Source organism: Lagenorhynchus albirostris, chromosome 1 (genome assembly GCF_949774975.1).
Source record: "Lagenorhynchus albirostris chromosome 1, mLagAlb1.1, whole genome shotgun sequence".
In the NCBI taxonomy this organism is placed as follows: Eukaryota; Metazoa; Chordata; class Mammalia; order Artiodactyla; family Delphinidae; genus Lagenorhynchus; species Lagenorhynchus albirostris.
In genome coordinates, this window is record NC_083095.1 from 121,361,579 (window position 1) to 121,389,573 (window position 27,995).

Consider the following 27,995-nt stretch of genomic DNA (forward strand, 5'->3'; position numbering starts at 1 on the left):
CAGGCGGCTGTGCGCTCGCACTCCGGATCGGCCTCCCCACCGCGCTCTTGCCTCCCCGCTCCCGCCGCCGCAGCCCCAGGGCCGCTCGCCGCCGCCACCATGGACGCCATCAAGAAGAAGATGCAGATGCTCAAGCTCGACAAGGAGAACGCCTTGGATCGAGCGGAGCAGGCGGAGGCCGATAAGAAGGCGGCGGAGGACAGGAGCAAGCAGGTCTGCCTGCGCCTTTCCGGCCCTGCGCCGGCCGGTCGCCCGCGCTCTGCCCGCCGGGGGCCCCCGAGCCCCGGGACCCGGGCCTCGCACCCCTTCCCGGCCCCTCACTCCGAGGACTCGGGGAGCCACCCCACTCCAGGGCGTCTGAGAAGGGGGAAGGGAAGAACGAGACTCTGGCTTATTCTAACTTTTTCTCTCGTCTGGGGACGCTTATTTCCCTTTTCTGGTTCCCAGAGCCCGCGAAGTCCCTTCAAGTCCTAGAGGCACTTGATTCTCAGGATGAGAAATCAATTTTGGATTCGGGGGCAGGGGAGAGGAGGAGAGTTGAAGGGAATCAAGTCCAGAAAGTGTTAGAAGTTCTTCTGGACTTTTTGACTGGGGAGTATAAAACATTCAACTGGGAAGGGGGGACGCGAGGGAGGGGGGAGGGACAGTCACACAGTTTATTCCTAAAAACAAAGATGGACAGACTAGAGAGTACGGCGGGCCGGGGAGACGGGAGCGTTTTTCTGCACCCCCAAGTTGTGGGCTTGAGCCCGCTGAGACCTCCGCAGGAGTCTCGCCCCGGGGGCTGGGGTGGGGTGCGGAGTGGGCTCCGCGCGAGAGGAGGGTTACCTAGGGACCCTTGAACCCCAACTCGGCGGCGCCTCACACCCGAAGGGCCCCAGCCAACTCGGTGCCCGTGTTGTGTGTGTGTGTGTGTGTGTGTGTGTTTGTGTGTGTGTGTGTGTGTGTGTGTCTAACACCCGGTCCGTGCCGGCCGGCCGCGCCCGCCCGCCGCCGCCCCCCAGCTCGAGGAGGACATAGCGGCCAAGGAGAAGCTGCTGCGGGCGTCGGAGGACGAGCGGGACCGGGTGCTGGAGGAGCTGCACAAGGCAGAGGACAGCCTCCTGGCTGCCGATGAGGCCGCCGCCAAGGTACCCTGGGCGCGCGGCGCGGCGCACGAATGGCTAACTCTGTCTCTCTCTCTCTCCCTCCCTGTCTTTCCCTTTCTCTCTCCCGCTGTCCCTGTCCTTCTGGCTCTGTGCACCCACACCCCTCCCCTGCGGGATCACGCTGCCTGCTGCACCCCCCCTCCCGTCCCCGTCCCCCACGGCCAACTCCCAGCTGGAAGATGAGCTGGTGTCGCTGCAAAAGAAACTCAAGGGCACCGAAGATGAACTGGACAAATACTCCGAGGCTCTCAAAGATGCCCAGGAGAAGCTGGAGCTGGCGGAGAAAAAGGCCACCGACGTAAGTGCACGCACACACTGCCTCCCTCACCTCCTGCCCTGGTGGCCGCTCTGGGGTCACCACAGGGGCCAGAGAGCAATGGAGGAGGGTCACCTCCTCTTGCTGGAAACCCGCACACAGCCTGCCGTGGCCCAGAGCACTGGATGCTGCCTCCGACTGCTACTGCACACATTCATTTTTATTTCATCCATTCCTCTTTCTTTTTCTCCTTCTTTCCCCCACCCCTGGGGGTGGAGGGGGGTGGGTGAGAAGCTGGAAGAATACAGTAACTGAAATTGGACTCTGGAGGTGAACCCTGCTCCATGGTGGCAGAAAACCTCCGAGGTGTCATCACCGAGGTTTGTGCAAACAGAATGCCTAGTTTTCTCCACTTTCTTTCCTTTTGCCATCTCTGGTGGGTGGCAAGGCCTGGTTTTCGGTGGTGGGTCTAGTCAGGACACAGACTAGAGATGGCACTGAAAAAATGGCATGGTGCTACTTAGAAGGCTAAGCTTGATGGTGGGCCACAGAAACACTTGAGGCCTCCTTACTCACTAGGGAAGCTTAATCCAGCCCTTAAGATCTGCCTGGGAAGACGATATTTGCTTGGGTCTGCAGTCTGAGGGCACCAGATCCAGAAAGTAAGCTGGGAGTTATATATAGCTCAGTGCTTTATATGGTATAGTGAGCTAGCTGCCCCCCACTCTCCTGCTCACCCCACCCCAACCTGTCAGCCGCTGACAACCACCACATAGTTTCAAGGATGATGCACGCACCACAAAAGCTCTGCCAGCATTTTGTCCACTGCCCTCTGGAATCCTTTTAGCCGAAGAGCTTGCCTCTTCTGCTGCATGAGTCAAGACAAGCATTAGATTTCCAGAGGACCGACTTCTTTTCACACCATTCTAGAAGCTAATTAAGCCTAGAGGCCCAATTAGGAAAGAATTCGTTGGGAAGTTGGTAACTATTTCAAGAATGTATGAGCACCAGGGAAACCTATGCCCAGAAAGTTGAACTACCAAGTGCAGCAGCAGAATTTTTTGTATGAGAGTAAAGTGTAAATTGCTGGAGGATCTGGGTCTTGAAATCAGTAAGGCTTTCTGTGACATGAAAGGCACGAAATGTAATCTCTGAGTGTGCTTTGTAAATGAGGGATCCAGACACAGGACATTTAGAATCTGACAAAAAGAAAGTTTCAGTGAAAAGCAAGGTCCCTGGAAAGGGGGTTCAGGGAAACACTGATTTAGGTAAAATATTTAAGTTACAAACTACCTGGCTTTAGAAAAAGAGCCAAAAAAACGCATATAACTCTGCGCCAGTTTTGTGTAATGTAGATCAGATGTCTGCTCCGTATATGGTTAAATGGAGGATGTCTGTCTCCCCGAAATTCTCCAGCAGGACGTTTATTTAGCTTTTTCAAAAGAGCCGCTGATAGATCAAGGAGAGATATTCCTTATAAGGAAAAGAATGCAGAGAATTTGAAAATAGCCCAGTAAGACTGAAAGCAAGAGAAGGAGAAAAATCTACTACGATCTTAAGGGGAAAAAAATCATAATTATTGTAACTATGTGGTTCTATCATGTCTTTATTGAAAAGTCTTGTTTAATGGTGCATTGGAATGAGGTGAGGCAGAAGTGGCAAAGAGGATATTTAAAGCCAGCTCGGTGGGGGAGGGCGGAGCCAGGAGGAGAGGGAGGTTTTTGAAGCTGTGTTCTTTTCTTTCCACTGGAAAATTATCCCTAATATGGTACACTTTTTTTTTTTGGTAGTATATTGATCATCTTCCCCTTTAAGACATTTTAGGTTGTTTGGAATCTGTAGGGATGTGCAAGACGTTTGTGAAGAAATGCTATATTTAGAGTGATTCCTAGCTAGTAAAAATAGTGAAGACTTGAGGAGGAAGAGACAGATGTCACTAGAGAAAGGTAGGAGAGAGGTCAACTTCCTGAGGTAGAATTGTATTAGGACATTGCACTATTACTCACCAATGTAAAACATTTTCACATTTTTCTACTACTAAAAACATTTTTCTATTAATTTACCAACACACTTTACAGATCCTATTCCAGAAATGGGCTCTTCCTAGCTTGAAAGGTTGTAACTTGCAAGGTCGGATCTCTGATGGTTTTGTTTTGAATTTTTTGTCTTCCCTCCACATAAGTGAGGCTGAAGGGGATCAAGCGCTCCATTTTCTCTCTGGCCCAACCCCTTCCCCAATAACTGTGATGTCTCTGACATCTGCAGTATGTAAGTCTTTATTCCCTGTAGGTCTTTGCTTTCTAAATCAGTGATTCTCAACCTTACCTAAACAATCACCTAGGATGGTTTTAAAACTTAAAATCCAGGCTGTACCCCAGGCCAATTAGAATCTCTGGGAGTGGAATGCAGGCATTAGTATTTGTTAAATACCCAGGTGATTCCAATGTGCAGCCAAGGCTGAAAACAACTGTCCGAAACTCTTGTATAATGACATCAGTGTGAAAATGAACTCACCTGAAACTGACTTTCCCAGATGTTTGAAAAGCAGGACATTAAGTCACTAGTTGGCTGCCTAGAGCATTTGCACCTGTCCAGCAGTTTCTGCTTCTCCTGGAGGCTCCCAGATGCCCCCTTCTCCCACCCTCAAAGTTGGAGGCCCCCAGTCTGTACTCTTAGGGAAGCAGTTGTGACCTCCCTCCTGACTAGATGAACTGTGTGGAAACAAAGCTAGAGGCTCCACCTACAGGATGTGAGGGCCCATGCTGGGCTTTGTGAGAGTCTCAGCAGAGGGAGGCTGTGAGAAAGTCCATAGCAAATGAGTCAGAAAAGCAAGGCGCTTCCTCATTAGGGCTTTGGCGTAGGAGGGGGTTGTCAAGTGTGTTTTCTTTTTCTTCATTATTCCCACACTTAAACACATAGGAACTGACTTGAAGGGCCTTCTGTGGGAAAGGTGAGGAAAGAAAGCTGTGAGACTTAGAAGACATTTAAAAACGTAGCCGAAGGGGAGAATTGGCAGGGGGTGGTTCCCAAAGATTGTGTCCGCTTTGGTTTTCATCCAGCTGTAGCCAGACCCTCTCATAGGGTTCTGTAGCCTTCCTTGGTGTGCCTTTTAAGACATCTCAGTCCGGCCCAGAATTGGTCAGATTCCAGAAGATCTCAGAGGCTGATCTAAAACCAGAGAAGGTTGTAACTAGAAGGGACCCTTGAGATGATTGTTTTTGTGGAAAGGAAAGTAAGTCCCAGATAGGCTGGCGGGCTTGAGGTCCCACAGCTGGTTATAGGCCGTAGCCTGACTCTTCAGACAGTGCCTGTGTATTTATTAACTAAAGCTATCATTTTAACTACGTACAAGGTATTGTGCTTAGTGCTTTCTGTCATTTCATAATCCTCACAGCAATCCTATGAGAAACGTACTACTATTAACCGTGCTTTTACAGATAAAGTCAAGTTGTTTTCCGTCACACAACCAGGAGAGAACCAAAAGCCAGATTCTAACCTAGGGAGACAGCATTTAGGAGGTTTAACCTCTATGCAATACGTTAGTGGTTTTCCCTTCATGAGTTTGGAGGGAAGGAGAGTTGTTGTGGTTAGGATCTTGTGTTCTGGGGTTCTTTACATCGAGGAACAATCCCTTTGGGGGTACATTCAAGCCCCAAACCCCTCGCTCGGCTTCTCTCCTTCCTGGGCATGGGAAACTGGCAGTCCCGAGCGGAGCGCTCCCGCCGCCAACAGGCGGCACCGTCGCCCTTTGCAGCCAAATCCGTTACTCGGGTTCCCCACGGCGCAGGGGAGGGGCGCTGGGAGTCGAACTAACACCCTCGGCGCGTTGGCCACCCTCCCGCTCACCAGGTGCCCCGGCAGCCTGCGCGCAGCGCCTGTCAGCCCCGCGGCCGCGAGCATGCGCGGTGCCTCCCTCGGTTGGAGAATTCCCGGGGTCCGCGGCGCGCGCCCCGCCCCGCCCCGCCCGCTGGGCCCGCCCCCGGCTCTCGCTCACCCGCCTGCGGTTCGCCTGCGCAGCCTAGGAGGTCGCGACTTCCGGGCTGTGCCTGGGCCGCAGGGGGCGCTGCTGTGGCGCGCCGCGGCCTGGGCGGGGTGGCCGGGCTGTCGGAGTGCGGCAGCAGCAGCGGCGGCAGGAGCGCAGCAGCCGGCCTCTCCCGGGGCAGTCCGCCAGCCTACCGGCCCGCCGCCGCCCGGCGCAATGGCGGGGAGCAGTTCGCTGGAGGCGGTGCGGAGGAAGATTCGGAGCCTGCAGGAGCAGGCGGACGCCGCGGAGGAGCGCGCGGGCAGCCTGCAGCGCGAGCTGGACTACGAGAGGAAGCTGAGGGAGACCGTAAGGGACCCACCCATCACCCATCCCCGGAGGCGCCTTCTCCCCAGTCGGCCCCACCTAGCCCTGCAGGGCCCCCCGGAGCCCACCTTCCCCCGCCACCCCTCCCCCCGCCTCGGGGCGCACCTGGGTCCGCAGGTGTCGGGCTCTGGGGAGGGGCGCTGCCCGTTCACTTCAGCCCTTTTCATCTCGCTGGTCTAAAGAACCGAGGGAGAGTTAGTGGTGTTGAGAAGGTTCTGGAAGCAGCTCTTTCCCAGAAGGAACTCTATGTCTGGGGTGTTCGCGTTCGGCCCGGCGTCTCGGGTCCCCCGGCATGTGCCCTTTGCGCTGCTGGTATTATTTACTCGGAGAGTGGGGACGGAAGAAGTCCCTTCTTTTGGAAATCCGTTATTTTGGGAAGGGCGCTAACAGGTCACGTCTGAGGCATTGTCTGGCTTTGGGGCCCGGGGATGCTAAACTCCCCCATCCCTGTTTAGCGTTGGTTTCTTGAAAGCCTGTTTCTCTGGGGGTGGTTGAGACACTGACAGCGCGTGTTCTGACTTAGTATGCGGCCCTTTGTCCTTCCCTTTCTTAACCATCCCTCCTCCCAAGTTCTCCTGTACAGGTAGATGTTCCTTTGTTACCGAGTCTCGAAAAAGTTGGCCAAATAGCTACGATTATTGGGTGTTTTCTCCCGCCGGCTTCCCCTCCCCCACGTTGAGTGTAATACCTGGCTTCCTTCCTTTCCACTAAGGCAAATGCATCCAGCACACCGGAACAGGATTTCAGAGGTAGTTAAGGCATTTGCTGTTTGTTGATTTTTGAGTGTGTGTGTGTGTGTGTGTGTGTTAAATCAGGATACTCAAACACCTTGGGAATTTTATGACAAGCGCTCATGTGGGGTCCTTCTGTGCTTAATAGAGGCGTATTCTGAGTTGAGAGGTGTATGTAATGGCATTATGGCTGGCTGCAGAAGCTATGAGACCTGTTTTGCATAAAATACTTAGAAGCAAATGGGTCCTCTTGAAAGGAAGGCCTAACTAGATGAAGTTTCAGATAAAATAGGCAGGAACCAGGAAATCAATAGGCAAAACATCATTTTCTGTAGAGGACAAGACAGCAGCGGTCCCATGGATGTCTCTCAATTTGGCCAGGCAATGAATGAATTCCGACTCCCTCTCTGGCTCGCAGTTGTCCTTGAACCATTAGAACCAATAGAACATGATGGATAAGAACAAGAACTCTGGGCCCAGGCCGCTAGGTTTTGAATCATTTAACTTCTCAGTCCCTCGACCGTAAAATGTGGGTAATGGTAGTACCTGCCTGTTGTGAGGATGAAAAGTGTGTGTAAAGAAGTTGCAATGGTGCTTAGCACATTAGAGTAAGTGCCTTGCATCAGCTGGTATTAGAACTGCTCCACACTCGGCATCGCTCATTGCTCCTTTGCTTTCAGTTCACCAGCTATCAAAGGGTCTTAAAGATGGGCTGCTCATTTCACTACATCTTAAAACACTCCACTTCAATGCTTCTAATCAATTTTTTTTTTCTTTTTTCAACTTGAACGGAGAGAGGACACAGGCAGGCTGAAAGGAATGTTTGGTGGGTCGAAGTGGTATTAGTGGTGGAAGTCAGTAGAACTCCCCTCCCCCTGCTAAGAAAGGGAATATGTGGTCCTGTACAGGAAAGCCTCTTATGGACTGTTGGCCTGGTGATCGATATTAGACACAGAAGATAAATTTTATGAAGGGCACATTGTTACTATTTTACTCACCTTCTCTTTTGGGCTTAGTTTTTATGACAGTACTCTTCCTGGGCCAGTTGGGTAAAGATAATGCTTTCATTCTTTTCAAAGCTTTATATTAAAAGTGGTTTAGCTTCAAAAATTTTTAAGTGATTTTTGAAAATAGTCCATCCGGATGATTGGATGGGCACAGAACTTTTTATGACGGCAACTTGAGGACTGGGTCAGACCACTGAAGAAAGAATTTCAGATTGAGAGGTGTTCCTAACTTATGAAACTGGAACTTAAAGGTAGCTAATTGAAGGTGGTTTCTTGGTAGTTGTCAGGCATAGCTGTGAGTTAAGCTAGCAGTCACAGTTTCTCTTGGCAGCAGGGATAAAAATTTAGTGACAAAGTCATGAGCCACTGCAAAAAATATTTGGAGAGTTGGCCCTAATTCACATTCTCAAAGATTCAGACAGGCTGTAGTTAATTGGCCCTATTACAACCAGCACTTAACTTTGGAAAAAGCAACCATCCCTTTTTTTTATACTGGTTTGTTTTTCCAAGGTGTGTGGGCCCTTCAAAATTTTGGAATGAGGCTACTTTGCTTGGTGTAATGGTTGACTCCAGGTCTTGTGACCCACTAGGGTTTTGTTTGTCTTTTGTCCTTATCAAAGAGGGAGCAGGAAGAAGGCAGTCTGCCTTCCTTCTTTCTGGATGGTACTCAGCAAACAAGGGCACTTAACAGTTGCAGCCTGTAGGTTCTTAATTGGTAACTTCATTAAATCACAGGAAAAACCAATTTACAAAAATTCCCAGCCCCTCCCCTCCTTAGAGTTGGTAAATATTTCTGAAAACAGGAATCTAAAAGTGCATTTTGTGTCCCCATCGCCCCCCCCCCCCCGCCAGGGTGGCAGTAGCTGGAGTGTACATATACTCTGGCTTTCTGCTTTCATGTATAGGCAAGGCGAAGGCACTACAATACCCTGTTCACGTCCCTTCTCACTCATTACACAAAACTGCCTCGTGAGTTACAGGCTTTGGTGCAATAGAGAGATTGTTTTTAACTCTTATCCATGGGAGTGCCCCTTAATGTCATCCGTGTTTTTTTCCCCTTTCCTTACCATATAAGGGCAGAAGCTTAACTTGGCTATAGGGACTTGGGTCTTACACAGTAAACTGGGTGAAACTTTCTCTACATCTACAGTTCGCATGAAATAAAAAGGCCTGACCTTTGATCATCCCATGCAGTACTCCAGTTCAGGTAGGACTTTGAACATACATTCCAGAGGATTTATTTTTAGGATATAATATTATTCTCCTACAATTATTTCTTCTTAATTGTCCTCACAGAAATACTTGTTTTTAAAGTAAAAATCATTGCTATTTTTAAATTGCCTTTAGTTATATTGGCTAGAACACCTGGATTTCATGAAAATCTAGGCCCTGTAAAAGTTCTCTTTCAAGTCAGACTTGGAGTAACATTTTGCTATATTGTGTGGGCGTGCCCTTGATATCTATTGTAGTTTCTTAGGTAGCTGGTACCTTGTGGAAGGGATTGGGGGACACATGCAGCTCTAAGACACACGTGTAGAGCGCCTGGTGGTTGTTTAACAACAGATCTGCAGGAAGACAGTTGGTAACCTTTACTAATATAGCAGTCTCTTTTCTGAGTAGTTCATTACATCTTGGGACCCAATAGCACTTTTGAAATGAAAGAAACTAGCATCCCAAAGACTTCACCAGCAGTGTCAACACATGAGCTGTCGTTAGAAGCTAACCCAGTACACGTGGGTGACTTCCATGCCTGGAAATAATTTGCGTCTGGGGTCTTGACCCTTCCCAAATGCCTTGTTATTTATATTTGCTTTTTAAATAACAGATGGTCATGTGTCTGTAGGGTTTGTACTGACAGGCAACAGCCAGTTAAGTCTTAAGTAAACTGCCCAGGTGCTGTGATGGAAAGAACCTTAGAAAATATCTAAATAAGCCTCAGAACTCAGAGAATACATACCGGGGATAAAAGCTAGTGCAGGTGAGAGATGTGGGCCTTTTGAACATAGAGCATAATCCACTCCCCGCCCCCACCAAAAAAAAGTGAAAATAAGGGTGTCCTTAATTAATTTATGGAATTGAGTATATCTTGAATTCTAGAGAACCAAACTAAGTTGTGATCAGACCAGTATGGTGAGGCCTGAGAAGCCAGTGAGAGCCCAGGTTTTTCCCGGGGGAAGCTTATATAGAGATCGATACACCCCAGACACTGCTTTCAGATCTGGGCTGTTACCTACAAGCACCTTTGCCCATCCTGCTCTGAAACTTCTGGGGCAGCAGGCGTTGGTTTCTGGGGTTGAGAACAAATGCTCTGTGTCCTTGTGTGAGCTGGTACCGCCCTGGTGTTACTTGATGATGTTTTCAATTTTATACGACACCTTTTTTCCAAATGGATTGAGAGGACTTGTTTAGCGGATGATATTCAGTACAGTAACCGTTTTTCTAGTCCTGGTTAGGTTCTTTCGCTGAAGGCCTTTTTTCAGGTAGGGAGTTGGAGTCAGGGTGGCTGTAGAGAACCTGCTGCTCTGACGTCAGAAAGCAGAAAGACTCCATAGGTGAGAACCACCAGTTCCAGGGCTTCCATGAGGCTCCAGGAGGCCTTGAGAAGGGAGGCAGGCATGCCAGCACGTTGAGGACCAGGGGACTTTGGTGCTAGTCTTACCTGCCGCTGATGGCTGTGACCTGAACATGTCAAAGATCCCTCCCTCTTCCTATTTTCTCTTCTACAAAGAGCTAGATGAGTGGTTCCCACAGGATTTTCCAGCTTCTTTGGATGGTGGGTGGGGTAGAGGGGGGGGTTGCTTTTTTATAGTGCAGATTCCTGTCCTCCTTTCTGACCTCTTGAATCAGAATCTCTAGGGATGGGGCCTAGAAATTTGTTTTGTTTTTGTTTCTTTTTTAAAATTTTTGGCTGCATTGGGTCTTTGTTGCTCCGCGCAGGCTTTCTCTAGTGCAGCCAGCGGGGACTGCTCTTCGTTGCTGTGCATGGGCTTCTCATTGTGGTGGCTTCTCTTGTTGCGGAGCACGGGCTCTAGGCACACGGGCTCAGTAGTTGTGGCGCACGGGCTTAGTTGCTCCGCGGCATGTGGGATCTTCCCGGACCAGGGCTCGAACCATGTCCCCTGCATTGGCAGGTAGATTCTTAACCACTGAACCACCAGGAAAGCCCGGAAATTTGTATTTTTAATATGCATCTCCTGGTGAATTTGGACACCCAGCCAGTTGTGGGAACTGCTGGACAATGCCTAGGGACCCCTCCAGCTAAACATCTTAGACCCCGTTTTGTGGACCACCCACAGGTCTGTTCTCTGTGTTGCCCCTGTCCTGGCTCCTAGAACAGGTCTCCATTACCATTTGTTGTTCTGGTGCCGTATACGAGGCCTATTGACTGGTATTTACGTAGGGCACAACCCCTAATGTAGGTTCTACAAAATGCTCCTGGGGAAAAGGAGTTAATGACATTTATAAAACAGTATCCAGAGCTAAGGGAAAGAACGGTTAGAGTGGAGGCAATAAGAGGGAAGAGGGAAGCGGGAAGATTTGGATTGATGGGCGTCCCTCTCAGGTAGGGAGATCTTTCGTGCAGAGGCAGGAACGAACATGGGGTGCTGTCTCCTTACTCTCTGATGCCCCAGGTGTGTGGGAGGCCAGGGACCTGGACTGGCCTGGCACCTGGAGGGTTCTTCCCCGGAGTATAAACAGTCTCCTCTCTGTGAGTCCAAAGTCCTTGAGGTTGGGGCCCAGATCGAAAACAGAACAGGAAGCTTAGAGTGTGGTGGCTACAGAAATTGTTTTGAAAATCTTGTTGACATTTCTCTGGCTGCAGCACCTATAACAAGGATATTTAAGAAAAGGGGGAAGAATACTTCTGAGTACATGACCTAGACACTCTGCTGAGGTTTTTTTGTTGGTGGTGTTTTGGAGGGTGGTTTTTGTTTTGCTTTTCATTTTAGTTTTCAGCTTTCAGGGTTGCTTGCTTGTTTTCCCCCATTCATGAAATGAATAGAATTTTACTAGAAATGGAAAATATAGAAAAGAAATCTGACCTGATCCCAAAGTATACCCTTAATGTATACCTCCTTCCGGTTTCGTTTTGTTTTGTTTTTTTACATGGGGCTAAAAACTTTCTAAAGTTTCCATACTTAAGAAATGTGTTATCCCTATTACCCTCATCCCTCCTCCAAAAAACTCCCAACATTCACCTGCCAGACCTGGTGGAGCCCATTACTAGCTGTGTACCTGCAGTGATCTACTTTGTGGGCCAGTGCAACTGTTAACTGACCTCGGATTCATTTCACATTTTCCCCTGCTCCCTGCCTCCAACAGCCAATTATTACTACATAGTTAATTTTGTGTGTGTGTGTGTGTGTGTGTGTGTGTGTGTGTGTGTGTGTGTGTGTGTGTGTGTGTGTGTGGTACGTGGACCTCTCACTGTTGTGGCCTCTCCTGTTGCAGAGCACAGGCTCCGGACGCGCAGGCTTAGTGGCCGTGGCTCACGGGCCCAGCCGCTCCGCGGCATGTGGCATCTTCCCGGTCCAGGACACGAACCCGTGTCCCCTGCATCAGCAGGTGGACTCTCAACCACTGCGCCACCAGGGAAGCCCCATAGTTAATTTTTGAAGCGATAAAAGTGTATTTGCATGTTTTTATAAAAAGTCCTTCACCATGATTGTAGATGCCCTAATCACCTCTCTTTCCCAGAGAGAACTTGACTTTTAAAATTTTACAAATCTAGATGAGCAAAGAGCAGAATGTTCTCGTGTTCCTTTACTTCAAGGCCATAATCGTAGACTCTAACTACATGTGCATTTCAAACTGTGTATCATGGGTCCAGAAACTAAAAAAGTTGCTTTTGTTTAAATTAGGTTGGTTTTACTCATTTTGTTCAGTAGACCTTTACTGAGCCCATACTCTGTGCAGTGAATTGTGATTCCTTGCACATAAGAAGCTTACAGTTGAGTAAGGAAGACAGGACTGTAGGTAGAGAGCTAGCATAGTCCCAAAGTGCATGTTGTAGTTTTTAGAAAACTTCCAAGTGTCCTAAAAACCCCATCACCCCAGGAAAAGCACACATTCAGAGTGGATGAGGAAACAGTACCAGATTAACAAATTCTGTCTTTCACTTACGTGCATAATGTTTAAACAGCCATCAGTGCAAGTGTATGTAATGGACCGGTCCAGGCTTGCAATGTGCTGAGGCTTATAGTAACAAATGCTCATAACTGTAGGTAACCATTGTATCTCCCAAAAAGAAACATCTTATTTCAGAGATAGATACCAAGTAAAAACAGTATCTGTACTGCTTTTCTTCTAAGGAGTTTGAAGCTCTTTTTGTAGCAACCTTGACTTGTGAGAAATTCCTGTAGGCGTATGTCACAAACGCTTGGGAAATTTGTCTTGGCCCTCTTCCAGTGTGACCAGTTATTCTAAAGGGGTGCTGAAGGGCAGGGGGCTTGCTAGGTTTTGCTGTGTCTCTGTATGGTGTATATTTTAGAACCACTGAATTTAAAAATATTTTAGTTCCTAAAATATTTAATAAAGCCCCTTTGAGAACACAATCAGCAGAAAGGAGAATTGAGACTCCCGAGTCCGAGTCCTCGCTGTGCTGCTCTCGTCTTGTGTGACTGAGCCTGGGTAAGTCCCATCGCCTCTGTCCACACCTCAGGCCCCACCGAGTGAGGTGGCTGTGATGAAGCTCCCCCTTAACAGGCAGGTAAAGCCAGCGTGTTGAAATCCGTGGAGGAAGAGAACCAAGGGAGAGAGTGTTGCTGATGGTCGCTTTGTCCGATGAGGATGATGTGTGTGGATCTGCATATACCCCAAGGTGGACATTCACTGGGTATGTCAATGGATGAACATATCCGACAACTCCAGAGTTGACCAGGGCTTGTAACGCACTTTAGGGTGGCTCACCACAGGGCCCAGGCTTCCCATCTGGAACCAGTGTTTCAGCCCCTCCTGAAGGCACTACCCTCACTTTCTCTCCGACACTGAAACGCCTTTCACTCTCTCTATCCAGGCTGAAGCCGACGTAGCTTCTCTGAACAGACGCATCCAGCTGGTTGAGGAAGAGTTGGATCGTGCCCAGGAGCGTCTGGCAACAGCTCTGCAGAAGCTGGAGGAGGCCGAGAAGGCAGCAGACGAGAGCGAGAGGTGAGGACCCCTCGTCCAGCCCACCTGTTAGCACAGCCTTTCCTCCTGGTGGAACGGGAGGGCTTCTCTGATCTTGGGCCTCTAAGAATTTTACAGTACCTTGGTGGCACTATTTCCTGACTTGATCCAGGTGCAACTAATGGTTTTGTTCATTTAACATTAGTGGGACACCTTTGTGCAAAGCACTGTTTTAAACCCCAAGGTTACAAATAAGAAAAAGACGCCATTCCTGCTCTCTTAGAGCTCACCACCCAGCGAGGGAGATGGACGTGTAAACGGGAGGTTTTAGGGATGTGTTTTGGTTCTTTAATTCCTACTGACCATGGAGCAGTTATGCATTTTTTTTAAAAAGATGACTTTATTTAAAAATATACCAAGGAAGCCGCATAGCACAGGGAGATCAGCTCGGTGCTTTGTGACCACCTAGAGGGGTGGGATAGGGAGGGTGGGAGGGAGGGAGACGCAAGAGGGAAGAGATACGGGAACATGTATATGTATAGCTGATTCACTTTGTTATAAAACAGAAAGTAACACACCATTGTAAAGCAATTATACTCCAATAAAGATGTTAAAAAACATGAAATATACCAAGGAGGCTTAGGCCGAGGTAAATACAGTATGGGCTGTCAGTTGTCAGAGAGCCCAAGAAATGAGAGGAAGAGAAAGCACAGATAAAACAGAAATACGATCCACAAAAGTAAATTGTTTTGGACTTAGTAAAGCCGATAAGACACACGTGCATAGGTAAGTACAGTGAGATCTGCATGTCTGCTGAGCATGCTCCCACTATGACCTGGCTCTACCTGACTTATTACCCCAAGATTCAGCCTTGTGGTAGTAAAGGAAAACCAGGGCCATATCAGCCATCGTGTATTCCACCAGGCATTTTCTCTCATGTTCAACTGTTCAAGTTATTGTACTCATATTACTTGGAAGCACTCCAAGAAAGACTCCACAAGACTAGAGAGAGTTCTGCCCTTCGAGGGATGACAAAGTATTGTGATGTCTCAGACACTGGCAGTGTGTTTCTGCGCTGTGACCTGGGCAGGTGCATGCAGTCAGTCATTTTGTCCATTTCTCCGTCTTTGAGGTGCATTTCTGCCCCCTGCCACCATGGATAAAGAATGATTTCAGACTTTAGGATTAAAGAAGCTCTTTAGCTGAAGTTTTAAGCTCATTATTCACTGTTGATTATTGATTCTTTTCTAATCAAGAGTTTTGGAATTCTTAAAGATGACTCATCATCTCTTACAGTGTACATATAACCAACGGTTTTGTGGCTGGCTTCTTCCTGAAATACACTTGTTAGTGAACCTGAAAGGAAGGCAGTCTGGCAGTGTTAGACATTGGAGTAAAAAGGTATTTAGAGATCATTTACTCCAGTCCCCTGGTTTTACAGATGAGAAGACTAGGGTTCAGAGACTGGTATGGCCTGCCCGAACTCTCAAAGAGAATTTATGGCCGAGCCAAGATGCAGGTCTCCTAAAATACACTGTAGTGCTTCATTTAAAAAAAAAAAAAAAGTGACTTATTTATCTTACTGCCTAGTTAGATTTTGGTAAACGAATCCCGTTTTAACATAATTTGTTATTGCATAAATCTGTAATATAGGTCAATTAACATTTTCTAAAACTTACCACCATGCTGAAGGATCCAAACGTATACATCAGCATAGAAGATGGTGTTGGTCCTGCCTCTCAACACCTCTATTATGAGTTTTATTATAGGCAAAACTCAGTTTCTTCTCTAAAATATAGGTCAACCCACATGAAATTGCCATTTTTGCAGGTCCGATGTGGTCAAATACCAGCAATTTCATTTGCTTCAATCTAATACTTACATTTGTGGCTAAAGGGGTAAGAACAGCTACTTTCTTTGTGGGAGGGAAGTACATGAAGATAAGTTTGCTTTCGTTCTAACTTTGGTCCATTTTTAAGCTGAAGGCTTCCCACCAGAAAAGGGCAGAAGTCCCATTATTTATATAGCAGGTAAAGCTTGTTGACCTTCCCATGCCTCCCACATTCAAACAGGATCCTCACATGGTACCTTTCATTTCACATTAGCTGCCTGGACAGTGTCAACAGTACCAAAAGTGTAACCTTTCATTCACAATAAACAGAGAGGGAAGTGTATGTCTTTTCTGCCTTCAGCTCTAGAAAGTCTTGTTTCATGGTTTGGAAGATAAAAGTAGCTCTGTGCTCTGTTTCGGTCTGTCAGTTACACGGAGCCTCACAAACCACTGTGGTGCAGGGTGAGTTCGTGGAGGTCGCCTCTAAATCTTGGGCCTTCCTGCATGTTATCCTTTTCAGAGGCATGAAAGTCATTGAAAGCCGAGCTCAAAAGGACGAGGAGAAAATGGAAATTCAGGAGATCCAGCTGAAAGAGGCCAAGCACATCGCTGAGGATGCCGACCGCAAGTATGAAGAGGTCAGATCCTGGGGCCCAAGGCCTTGTGGACTCCCAGCCGCGGGGGCCCAGGAGCGGGGGAGCAGTGTACAGCCTTGCATTCTTCAGTGAAACCATCTGCTTCCTTAGCAGAAATGGGTGGTTTTGAGAAGCAGAGTTCCTTTGTCCCCAGAAAACGGTTCTCAATTTTGATCTGCTAGGGGATCAGTTGCACTGGGAAAGACCAAGGCTTTTTTTGTGCCCCCATGCCTCCCCCCACCCCCCGCCCCAAACACACACACACACAAAGACCAGGACAAAAGTTCTCTGGTCAGGAGAAGGGAGAGTTGGGCCTCTTGTGTTTTGTGGAAGGGACCTCTCATGCTGTCACCACACAAGCAGTTCTCCCTAGTGTGATTCACCTGGCACAGCCCAGTTCAGTGTAGAGACACAGACCATGCACTTGCTCCCTAGATTCATGGAGGCCTTTCTGTCTGTCCTCCTCTCTCCTCAAGGTTCACAGGTGAATCACCTCCTGGTCATGCCCCATGAAAGCAACCTCCTGTGTGATAACAGAGCCCACATGACTGTGTTAAGGTTTTAGTTTTTCCCTTAATGTACTATGGCTATCCTGAAACAGCACTGACTCTTCGTCATCATCATCTCCCATCTCCAGGTTACACTATGCCCACTAATTTTGAAATGCTTCCTAGGATCCCTTCTCTCTGGTCCTTTCTTCCACTGACCTCATTAGTCACCTCAGCAGCTTCTCATGTCAGCCTCTCTTGCTGTTTCTGTTGGCATTTGTAGCCTGCTGCACACAGAGGAAGTCGAGGTACAGAGCTCTAGATGGATGGAGTTCTCAGGATTATTTTCAGTCTTGTCTTGCAGTCCCGCCTTTTCAGCATAAAAGGCGTATGTCTCATCACACTGCTAGTTTGGAGATTGTGAACTTCATCTCTCTCCCTCCTTCCACACTTGGTCTGGATGCTATGTAACTATACAGGCCTCACCTAGGTAGGACTAAAGATGAGCCAGCCCACCCATAACTAACCACGCTGGGTCTTGGTGAGCAGAAGCCTCTGGCCTCCTCTCCATGGGCACGCCTGGTGGAGAGTCGCTTCTCTCCAGTGCACGGGAAAGAGGATCATCTTGTTTGGAGGCAAGGACTCCTAGGGGCTGACGGATCCAGTCCTCACCCCACACCCCTCCTCAGAGCTTGGAAGCCCCATGGTGTGTGTGTTTTGTGTTTGTTCTGCTGCAGGTGGCCCGTAAGCTGGTCATCATTGAGAGTGACCTGGAGCGTGCAGAGGAGCGGGCTGAGCTCTCAGAAGGGTAAGCGGGCCCGGCGCCAGGAGGCTGTGTGTGGGGTGCTGCGGAGCAGTGACTAAACAGCATGACCTTCTGGCAGCTGCACATTTACCTGTTTCAGCTCCGGGCTCCTTAAGTGCTCATTTGACGTGGATGAGCCACGAGTATGGAACACGGAGGACTTGCGTGGGGTGTCTATGTATGAATGCGTGTATCACTGCATGCCTTACCTGCACACTGATTTTGAGAATGGCCTTGTGCATTTCCTGTGTCCACTAACAGCCAAGTTCGACAGCTGGAAGAACAATTAAGAATAATGGATCAGACCTTGAAAGCATTAATGGCTGCAGAGGATAAGGTACTGATGGCTCATGGATGGGTTTTAGGTTTAACTGCAACCCAGGCGTCTTTCAGCTTCCAATGCCTACTGGTTCATTTTTATAACGACTGCACCTTCACTACACCCTCTGCTATCTTATACCTTGCTTTAAGTGCTTTCTTTGGGTCCTTTATACTCCTTTGTTTTTCCTTCATAAATGCTCTTTGGTGCAGCCAAAAAAGAAGCCAAATTATCACCCTTCAGGGTTGTTGGATTTTGTCACCCTGCCTTTCTGCTGTGTCGGGAGCAGTGTCCATGGCAAAATTGAGCGTTTTAGTACCTTGATGATTTGGCTACTTTAAGGCAGCCCTTTGTTCTCTAGGACTCGGTTTTCATTTTTTCCCATCCCTCTCCTTTTTCTCTCCTCCTTCCTTTGGCTTGTCTCCCACCCTTTCTACCTCTGATCGAAAACGTTAGCAAATGTGCCGAGCTTGAAGAAGAGTTGAAAACTGTGACGAACAACTTGAAGTCACTGGAGGCTCAGGCTGAGAAGGTAGGCCAGGAGCATGGCGTGGGGGAAAGGCATCTTTAAGAGCTGCTCTAGAGACACCCCCTTTTTCTCTTCTGGGGCCCTGCCAAGGAAAGGAGTAATCCATTAGACACTTTAGCAAATGGCGTCATTTTGAGGCAATTTCCTGATGATTATCAATAACAGATTCTTTTTTTTTTTAATGGAGAATCTATTTTATTTTGAGTATGTGAGTCATCTGTAACAATTTAATTTAAACCAAGTGCCAAATGGATAAGTTATCTTGTTCTTATCCCATGTAAAACAATAGGCAGGAAAACAGAGAATGCATTGTTGTATGCCATTTGATATCAGAGGCTCCATTACCTCCTAAGAGATCCTCAACATCTGTTGGCTGGGCTGACACTTTCGTTGTATTAGAAGACCTCAGTATAGGGTGAACTATGGCCTGACATCTGGAACATTCTTTATAATTACAGTACTCGCAGAAGGAAGACAAATATGAGGAAGAGATCAAGGTCCTTTCTGACAAGCTGAAGGAGGTAATATTAAGGGTGTTGTGGACAAAGCCAGCTGGATTGAGTTTGTTTTTACGGCACTGTCAGGGCTTTTTCATTTTCAAGTTAGAATGATCCAGGGATTTTCAGGGGTGGTCTTGGAGAGTGAGCTGTGCTCGCCACCTCTCACTGTGGTGACTGACTGGCAGGTGGTCTCAGACCCCATTCCTGGGTACCAGGCTTGATTTTCATTCTCTAGTTTCTCTATATTTGTAGCTACTGGAAACCTAAAACTTCCCAATTCTGATTGAAATAAATTGAATTATTGCAGGCTGAGACTCGGGCCGAGTTTGCGGAGAGGTCAGTAACTAAATTGGAGAAAAGCATTGATGACTTAGAAGGTAAGATCTTAAGTTTTGTTGTTAACTTAATCCTTATGGCTGAGTAGTGACCCGGCAAAGTCATTTTCCAATCATTGCGTCCTCCTTGATACACTTCTTTGCTCTTGCACATTCTTCCTGTCTGCCCTTTGGGGTTTTCATTCCGTGGCTCTTAAACTCTCTGTTCACCAGATGACCATTAGCCACCAGACGGGGCCCGTCTCTTTTTGTAACAGCAGATGCCAAGCGGCTCTACTGCACACTCTTCAGAAGTGTGGCAGGTTTATTTCTCACTCTGAGTGAGGTGGTCATAGGTGAGAATGACTGGTGTCTTTTTTGTCTTTAAGTGGTATCTCATTATTGCCAGAATGGTATGGATTTGTTTTTAGGCACAACTTATCTTCCCCCAAGTGCGAATTCAGTGTAAGGGTTTGGATTTTTTTTTTTTTTAAGTTACTAACCATCTTGGCATGTGCTGTGTATCCTGACAGGGGGATGGAGGGTAATAGGGCACTACACTTTGACATTATACTTCAGCACTTCTCCACTAAGATATTTCGGTTTTATTTTAGTGACACCCTCTCTGTCTCTCAGAAATCCTAAATGTTGAGCTCTGAGGCTGTGAAAAAGAAAGAAACAAATACATAAAATATATACATCAAAGGCAGAAGTGGCTAGAGAAGGGACTGGAGGTTGGTGCAGATGATAACCAAGCTGGTGGAAAAGAGCAAATGACAAATGGTTGCAGAACAATCTGCCAAATTGCAGCAGAGTATGAAACCTTCATCATCAGAAGAACTGAATTGCAGACTTGGCACACCAACACCATAAAAAGCGTGGCTCTCCTCGCTTTTCAAGCCTCCTGGACCAGCCAGGGCAGCTTGAGTGGGCAGACCATAGGAGTAGTCTGGACGACGCCCAGAAATCCATACCCCCGTGGTCTAGTTTGGTCCGGAAGTCAGTGGTTTCAGGGTGGAGCCAGATAAGGATTACAGACTGTAGTCACAAATTGTTTCTTCAAAACAATGCCCTTGGATATTTTTTCCACTGTTTATAGTGGCAGGTGGCTGACTACTCCAGTGTAATGAAATTATAGCTCTATAAAAGAAAGATGTTCTGTTACCCCTCTCCCAACCAGGAGACAGCCTTGTGTGGTTTCGTTCAGGGTTTAACATGGTTTACTGATATACCTGCCGTATTTGTTATGATTTTCATATTGAGTTTCTTGTTTTATTTTCTAATGGGTTTTGTTCTTTTTGTTTTTGTTTTTGTTTCAATTTTATTAAAAACAAAACGCACGCCTCCTGCATTGGCCACCTGCTGCGGCACCAATTCCTTCATGCATTGCCCTTTTCTTGCTGCTGTGTCGGGATGGTGTCCATGCCACCCTCACTCACCCTCCATCTCTTGATCACTCTCCATGTCCTTGCACCTCTGCCTTCCACTTCCTGATCATAGACGAGCTGTACGCTCAGAAACTGAAGTACAAAGCCATCAGCGAGGAGCTGGACCACGCTCTCAACGATATGACTTCCATGTAAATGTTCATCCACCCTGCCTGCTCACACCCGTGCCCTCATGCTAATATGATAAATTCGCCACCACTCCCTTCTGTATCTCCAGAATCTCCATCTTCACACCTTTATGCTCACTGTCTTTGCATAATCTAGGATAGTCATTGTTTTTTCACATTCTACTAACATAAAGGCCAAGTAGATTGTCTGTCTATACAAAACCATTTTCCTTTCAGAATCCATTTATTTCACATTGTCTCAGCTAGATTGTTCCCATGAAGCAGTGAACTGGAATATGTGTGACTTGGGCACTGTCCTTTTAGGAAATTAAACTAGGCTCAAGTAGAATTGGTAGGCCACGCAATTGTGCAGGAATTTCCCAAGAAATATCAAAAGGCGGTTTCCTGAGATTCAGTTAAATACAATGTGAACATTTTTCGTAAAAGAAATAATAAATTTAAGGAACCCAACACTGTCAGATAACTGAGGCTCTCAGAGAAGGGAAATTGATCCAGAACAGCATAAAGAATGTTGCTGTACAAAGTCACATTTTCCTTTTAAGGATTCTAGACAGAAATGAACCCTCTGCCGGGTAGCCAAGCCTTTAATTTTCTGTTTATATAAAAGAATTAACATACAAACACCACAACCTGTGTCAAAGAAATAGAACATAAAACACAGATTGTGTTATATGAGTTTGGGAGTTAATGGCCCAGCTTTTACTACTGCTGGGCAGTAAGAGTGGAGTAGGTAGTCTTAATCTCACGAGGACCTGGAGCATACACGACTAACTTACATATTACTAACCAAACCTGAATGTTAAGCTGGATCTGCCCCTCTAAATTCTAACCTGGAATGTTTCACAGAGGCTTCCTTTTAATCTCATAAGATGGCATTGAATTCCACGTAAGCTGGAAATTTCAGTTTCCTGGCCCACCTGTCATTCCTTTACCCATGCAGAAAAATGGTAGCTTGAAGAGTGTTGGCAAGTGCCTGCTGCCTTATAGATTATAGAATCGCCACACTACCCCTTGAGACATGACTGTCACCATGGAAACTAGAGAGAATTCCATCCTCTCTTCCCTCATTTGTAAATGAGGGGATGGATCAGATCATCTGTCTCTCAGTGCTAAAATGTGGTGATTCTATGAGAAAAGCTTTTAGCATTAAGTATGGTTAAATATTCTGAAAGGTGGGTTTAGCTTAAAATCTGTTTTTAAGTTCTGTTCATGGGTCTTTTGCAATGAAACTCCCCCAGAAGGGGCTTGTGCTGGCCTCGGGTCCAGACACTGGTGGGCAAGGATAGACATTGTCCTGTAGGTGCGGCTGGCAGCGGGTTTTGCATGTCTGCTTCTTACCTGTGTTTCATATGCTGCTCTCATCTGTTAGTTTAGCTTCCCTGTTTTCCATTGTGCCACTTTTTTCCTTTTTCTCCCACCTTTTCTCTTCATGCAGATAAGTCTCTTTGCTTCACTTCTCGCACGACCCCTTCATCAAGCTGGATGTCCCTCCTCTCTGAGTTCTGCAGTTTGTCTCTTCTCCAGCTGACCCTGGTTCTTTCTTTCCACATCCTGCCTTAGGGCCAGGCACACACTGTGCTTCCTATTGTACAGAAGCTCCTCATTGCAGTGTAAAATAAACACTGTGTAAGCTATTTCTGTTTGCTATTCTTTTTACTTCTTATTTATTGACATTTTAGTTTCAACACTGAATAAAACTCCAAATCTTCATCACACATATGAGGGTTAATTTTTGGCTGCTGCTTTGCTCTTTTTTTTCTCCCCCCCGATTCTGAACATCATACATTAATACCAAAAGACTCTAAAACAGTAGTTCCTTGCGGAACTTTTAAAAAAATACCCATGCCTGGGTCCCTCTCAGAGTTTTGGTTTGCAAGGGTTAGAGTGAGGCCTGGGCATGTGTGTCTTTTTAGGGATTGAGATGGCTCTGGTATGTAGTACGGGTTGAGAACCTCTGCACAGGGGATGTTGCTTGTTGGAGCCGGAAGATCTGCCTTGAGCAGTACCTTCCTCTGCCAGATGTTTAGTTGGGATGTGGTGAGCCCTCTGTGTTGGTGTTTAGATAGTCCTGCTTGGGAGGGTGTGGCTGCCACCCCACATTGCTAGGAACTTACATATCAGAAAAGGTGAAAAGGAATGTGGATTCAAACAGTGTAAGTTGAGGTTATCGTTGATCATCCTTTTACAGCACAAAGAACAGTTAAAGCTTTTTAAAAGTATATTCATTCCTCAGCCACCTTCATTTTGATCATGAAATGACATTCTTAGGTTTAAGGAACATACGATTATGTTCAAGTCAAGATTTATTTTTGTACTCTTAAGCGCATCATGTATTCTTTAGGAGGGGTTGTACTTAAGTAAATCTTTGTAGTAATTAACTTTTTTTTCTTTTTTTTGTGAACATCTTTAAAGCATAGCCATTAAAGTTGGTTCTTTTTTTTTTACCCCTTAAAACTAGTAGAGGGCTTCCCTGGTGGCGCAGTGGTTGAGAGTCTGCCTGCCGATGCAGGGGACACGGGTTCGTGCCCCAGTCCGGGAAGATCCCACATGCCGCGGAGTGGCTAGGCCCGTGAGCCATGGCCGCTGAGCCTGCGCGTCCGGAGCCTGTGCTCCACAACGGGAGAGGCCACAACAGTGAGAAGCCCGCGTACCGCAAAAAAAAAAAAAAAAAAAGTAGAAATTGTTCAGTTATAGTTTATCAGTTATATTTATAAATTCAAAACCAGCAATTAAGTGATTTTTTTTATAACACATCGCAAAATTAGAACTTAAAAATGATGTGGACTTTTATTTCTTCATTCCCAATATTTCTCCATCCTCAACAGTCTGGCTATATTTCTCCTGTGTTTTAAATGTGGGTGACCTTCATCTGTTTGTGTATAGTTTTTCTTAGCCTAAGAGTGTTTATATACCCCTGTATTCAAGTAAATTTGGACAAATTGAAAATGTCAGTCACTCTACAAAACCTCAGAAGAGAGTAAAAATACTCTTTTTAAGAGGTAAGTGTATTTAATAATGGTATAGTGGACTTTTAAAAATTTATAATTTAGACAGTGTCTCTCCCTTGAGAGTGTAAAATCTTCAGTAATTTCTTGTTTATCTTTTCCTGAGGCTTCTTGGGCCTGCTTTTGACTATGATTCCTGCCTTGTTCTTTTAAAATTCAGAGTAATAGAAATGGGCCCTTCTCTGAGTAACCCTGCTTTCTGCCATAGATAAAATGACAAGTCTGAAAGTTCTGCTGAGCAGATGTTCAGTTAATTTTGGAGGCACATCTGTTTTTTGAAAGCCCTTCTGGAGATTTTCACACTTCCTATAAGTATATTCTACAAGGGGAAATGGGAAACTGATGGATTGGAAGGCAAATCTGGAATAGCCCAAGAAGGTATGGGTGCACAGGAGGATAAATAGCTTTTTGATTTTATCAAGAAATTGTTGGGGCCCAGGCTTCTAGCTCACAGGGTCAGGCCATATGTAGAGGCAGCTGCTGCAAGAGCCTTGGTTGGACCAAACCCCAAAAGCATTGCTTGGCACTAGACATCCCAGACATTGGGGAGGTAGGACAGGAGGGAAGAATACTTGCAAACATGTAAGTGTTCCAGGCACACCAGTTCCATGGCAGCTGAAGTGGAGCAGGTCCAAAGGAGGATGTGGTAGGGACAGCTGTCATTTAAGCTGCATTCACATTGACCCTCTAGATTCTCTGGGATTTCTCCAGAGTTCTTCCATCCCAGTTTGGCTGTACATTGGCTCAGCAAACTAAGACATCCTACCTGCCTTTGGTGGTATCTCCCACGCGATAGTGTGAATGTGCTAGTGGGGTATAGATTTTGCACCCCCCAAACATGCAGGATACCATGAAAGGTAGGAAGGATGTGGTAAAGAGATGAACCAGAAATGTTCTTTGCCCTCAATGAGCTGGCTATCTTGTGGGAAGATAGATGAGGGAAGCAAGTCTGAACTAACAGATGGTGTGCATTTAGAGTCAGCAAGGAATAGAGACAGTAATTCTGACTGGGCGCTCCCTGGAGGAGGTGGCATTTGACTGGGGTTTCGAATATTCAGAAAATTTGGATGGACAAAGAAGACAACGCAGCAGATATTCCAAGCTAGAAAGCACGACGAATATAACGTATTCCCCATCTCCTACCATACATGAGAGAAAATTAAAATAAGAATTGATCAATTTCCCCACAGACCTGGGGGCTAGAGACGGAACCTTTTTCTTTTCCCCGGGGCATAGGATTATCGCTTTTCAAGATCATTAAGTTGGAGTTTTGTGGGTCTAGGTTGTCACCGTCATTGGAAGCAATAATGTATTCTCCAGCTTTTCATGGTAAGTGCCAGGTTCTTGTCCTTGTTGGGGCATCCCCTGGACCACCAGATACAGACTGACTCTAGTGGCTGCCTTCCTTGCCAAGTGAGCAGATTACATGCCCGAGTGTAAAATGCTTTTCACACTGGTCTCCATGTGGCTGTTTGAGATTTTATTCATTTTATACACGTCCATCTAGCACCAGAGAATGCCATCCTCTTCAGAAGGTCAGCAGTTAAATTTTAAGTCAGTTTTGAGTGGAGATAAATGCTTGTTCTTTTGCTGTTTGAGTAGGGTAACACGCCCTGTATCTAGGCTGGACGAGAGTTCAGAATTTGCACCGTGTATCACAGCAACTAGGGGAGGGACAGGGAGCTCAGTTCTGCTGTTAACGCAGCGGCAGTAGCCCCTCTTGGTGCTACCTGAAAGGAAAGCCAGCCCTGGGAGTGAAGATGAAAGGGGTTCCAGGGAGAGGTGAGCAGAAATGGGCAGGTTGAGGTTTCGCAGGAAGCTCTCAGCCGAACCCTAGCAAGGAGTGGGCTCGCCTCCAGCCCTGCCCCTGTTCCTGAGGCTGTTTCCAGAAGCTGCATTCAGCCCGGTTTACACAGTGGTTTTACTGAGATGCATGAGGAACATACCCTCTCTCTGTCCTCCTCCTCGAATCCTGCTGCTCTCTTTCCCTCCCGTCCTGCCAAGAGAGGCGTCCTGGCTCTCCCTAAGTCTGCCAGGCCTTTTCCATCCGCCCTTCCTGGGCACAGGACAGCTGACCACAGGGTAAGGGTAACCTGTTCAGCAAGTGACTGGCGCCCGAGGTACCTCTGTGTTCTGTCTGCGAGCTCCCTCTCACCAACTCCAGCTAACCTCTCTTCCTTCTGCCTCTTCTCTTCTGCTAACCTGCTTGCTGACCTGTACAGACGAACTCTACCAGCAACTTGAGCAAAACCGCCGCCTAACTAACCAACTAAAGCTGGCCCTGAATGAGGATTAAACTTAAGTGGGAGAGAACCTGGGCTGAATTCTAGGAACGCAGCCCATGGGCAGGAAATCTAAGACTGTCATACCTTCACCTAATAGGGTTGAAAACGATTCCTTTCTGCAGAATTGAACATGAATCAGTTGAAAGGCTGGCCTTGCCTGCATTTTCCTCTCATAACTGGAATAATTAAGTTCTCTTTAATCCCCAAACCACTTTTATGGTAAAATTACATCTGTGTATATGGATCAATGTTTATAATCAATTCAGCACTCATCTTTGCAAGAGCAGGTCCTCTTGTTTGAGCTGATACATAATGAGGACCAAAAAAATGTTTTCTATTTCCTACAGAGAACTGAGTCTTGCTTTAAGTTAGAAAGCCAAAGCAGAGGGGTGTGTATGGGTATAAGTATATATATATATATATATATATATATATATATATATAGGATGTGATATATATAATATATATTCCTATTACATATTCATATTTCTAACTTCTAAGTATCTGGTATAGTGTTTGAAATATGATTACCTATGCTTGGGCAAAATAGCTTTTGAAAACAGGAGTTCATGTCAGAAGTCCCTGATTGTCTGAAAGGTATGCTTTTTATTCAGTCTAACAGTGTTGTTGGATTCTGGTGAGAATGTCATGCTAATAATAAATAGAGCACTGTGAAAATAATAATAAGAGAATGTCCTACTGGAGTGTGCATGAAACGTGTTGGTAATTTTTTTTAATGAGTAACAGAAATAAATCATTGAAAAAGTTGTCAGAAAGCCTATTTACGTCATCTTTGTTTTCTGTGAGACTGTGTTACAACACAACTCTCAGACCTTAACTGCCTGTAACTCAGAAACGTCTGCTGTTAACTTCAGTGCTGCAAGCACCTCTCCCTGTTCCCACGGCACATGACCAGTGAACCTTCACCAACCCCACCTGCATTTTGTCCTCAGTGGATTGTTGGTGGAGGTTCACCTGGCCACTCTGTGAGAACCTGCTGTGCCTATAGTTCCTTCGGGTCCAAGACAGCTTCCCCTTCGTAGGTCCTTGTCTGGAAATGAGTAATGTCTTACGAGCATGCCTGGCCCTAATCATCTCATCCTGTGTTTGTGATTGATGTTTGCCTGCCTAAATGTACAAACCACCACTGTGTCCAAAGCGCAGCTATTCATGACTTAATTTTCTAATCCCACCACAGAGAAAGTGGCTCATGCCAAAGAAGAAAACCTTAGTATGCACCAGATGCTGGATCAGACTTTACTGGAGTTAAACAACATGTGAAAACCTCCTTAGCTGCGACCACATTCTTTCATGTTGTTTTTGTTTTTTGTTTTGTTTTGTTTTTAAACACCATGCTTACCATGAAACCCCTTAAATGCATTTTTATTTACTTTTACCACTGTCACAGATACATCCACAAAGTACCAGCTAGATCAGGGGTGGGAAAGACACACACACAGGCAAGCCCGTGTCAAGGCGACAATGATTTAAATGTGCCATTTCCCAAATTGACGTTGCCACACTTCGTAGAGAGTAGCAACACAGTATGCTTAGTCCAGGAATCCTTGCTGAAGCAGAAAGATTTTCACTCAAAGTGCCAATGATACATGAACAGGAAGATTAATGTTGGAAACACAATCAGGTGTGGATTGGTGCTACTTTAAACAAAAGGTCCCACTGTGGTCTTTCATTCAATATTGTACGATTTAGAATTCTGTCCAACACTAATTTATTTTGTCTTGGGTTTAATGATGAGGTGAGACTACGGATCCTGTCTGGCAGAATTCACTAAAGCCAAGGGTTTGTAAGCCAACGTGCTCTTCTAAGGCTTCTGTTTTCTTTTAATTGGCACATTTGCAGTTCGTTACAGCTCGTGGGATAGCACGCGATGTGGATTTCCACCATGTTCAAGTGAAAGATTTAGGCACCACGTACAATGGTGAAGAAAAAACATTGTCTTAAGAGTTATAACTGTATGGAAACCTTGTATAATGATATGGAATAAATGCACATTGTAGGACATTTTCTAAATGGGGTGGTCCTGTCATTTGTACGCTTTTACTTTGTGAACTTTAGATCGTGTGATCGACCTACCTTCCCTCACACATGT

The 27,995-nt window shown here is 46.3% G+C and overlaps 2 protein-coding genes across 8 annotated transcripts; both read left to right on the forward strand.

The window, feature by feature from the left end:
• On the forward strand, positions 1-27,916 carry LOC132521635 (tropomyosin alpha-1 chain). 6 transcript variants are annotated; one of them, XM_060151308.1, is made up of 10 exons: positions 2-213; positions 1,005-1,130; positions 1,321-1,446; positions 13,507-13,640; positions 15,950-16,067; positions 17,290-17,360; positions 18,133-18,208; positions 18,664-18,726; positions 19,013-19,082; positions 27,084-27,916. In XM_060151308.1, exons 1-10 carry the CDS (start codon positions 100-102, stop codon positions 27,164-27,166), a joined length of 981 nt encoding a protein of 326 aa, XP_060007291.1. In that variant the 5' UTR covers positions 2-99; the 3' UTR covers positions 27,167-27,916. The 6 variants fall into 6 exon arrangements, with proteins under 6 accessions (XP_060007285.1, XP_060007291.1, XP_060007279.1 ...); XM_060151296.1 differs by lacking the exons at positions 1,321-1,446; positions 27,084-27,916 and adding exons at positions 20,520-20,598; positions 22,031-22,229 and having other exon boundaries at positions 3-213; XM_060151317.1 differs by lacking the exon at positions 27,084-27,916 and adding an exon at positions 20,520-20,602 and having other exon boundaries at positions 3-213.
• LOC132521668 (caskin-1-like) lies at positions 1,793-13,500 on the forward strand. 2 transcript variants are annotated; one of them, XM_060151334.1, is made up of 3 exons: positions 1,793-5,734; positions 6,465-6,501; positions 13,197-13,500. In XM_060151334.1, the coding sequence occupies exons 1-3, from the start codon at positions 4,934-4,936 to the stop codon at positions 13,202-13,204; spliced, it is 846 nt and encodes a 281-aa protein (XP_060007317.1). In that variant the 5' UTR covers positions 1,793-4,933; the 3' UTR covers positions 13,205-13,500. The 2 variants fall into 2 exon arrangements, with proteins under 2 accessions (XP_060007317.1, XP_060007314.1); XM_060151331.1 differs by lacking the exon at positions 13,197-13,500 and adding an exon at positions 8,641-11,870.
• Positions 27,917-27,995: the final 79 nt, after the last annotated feature.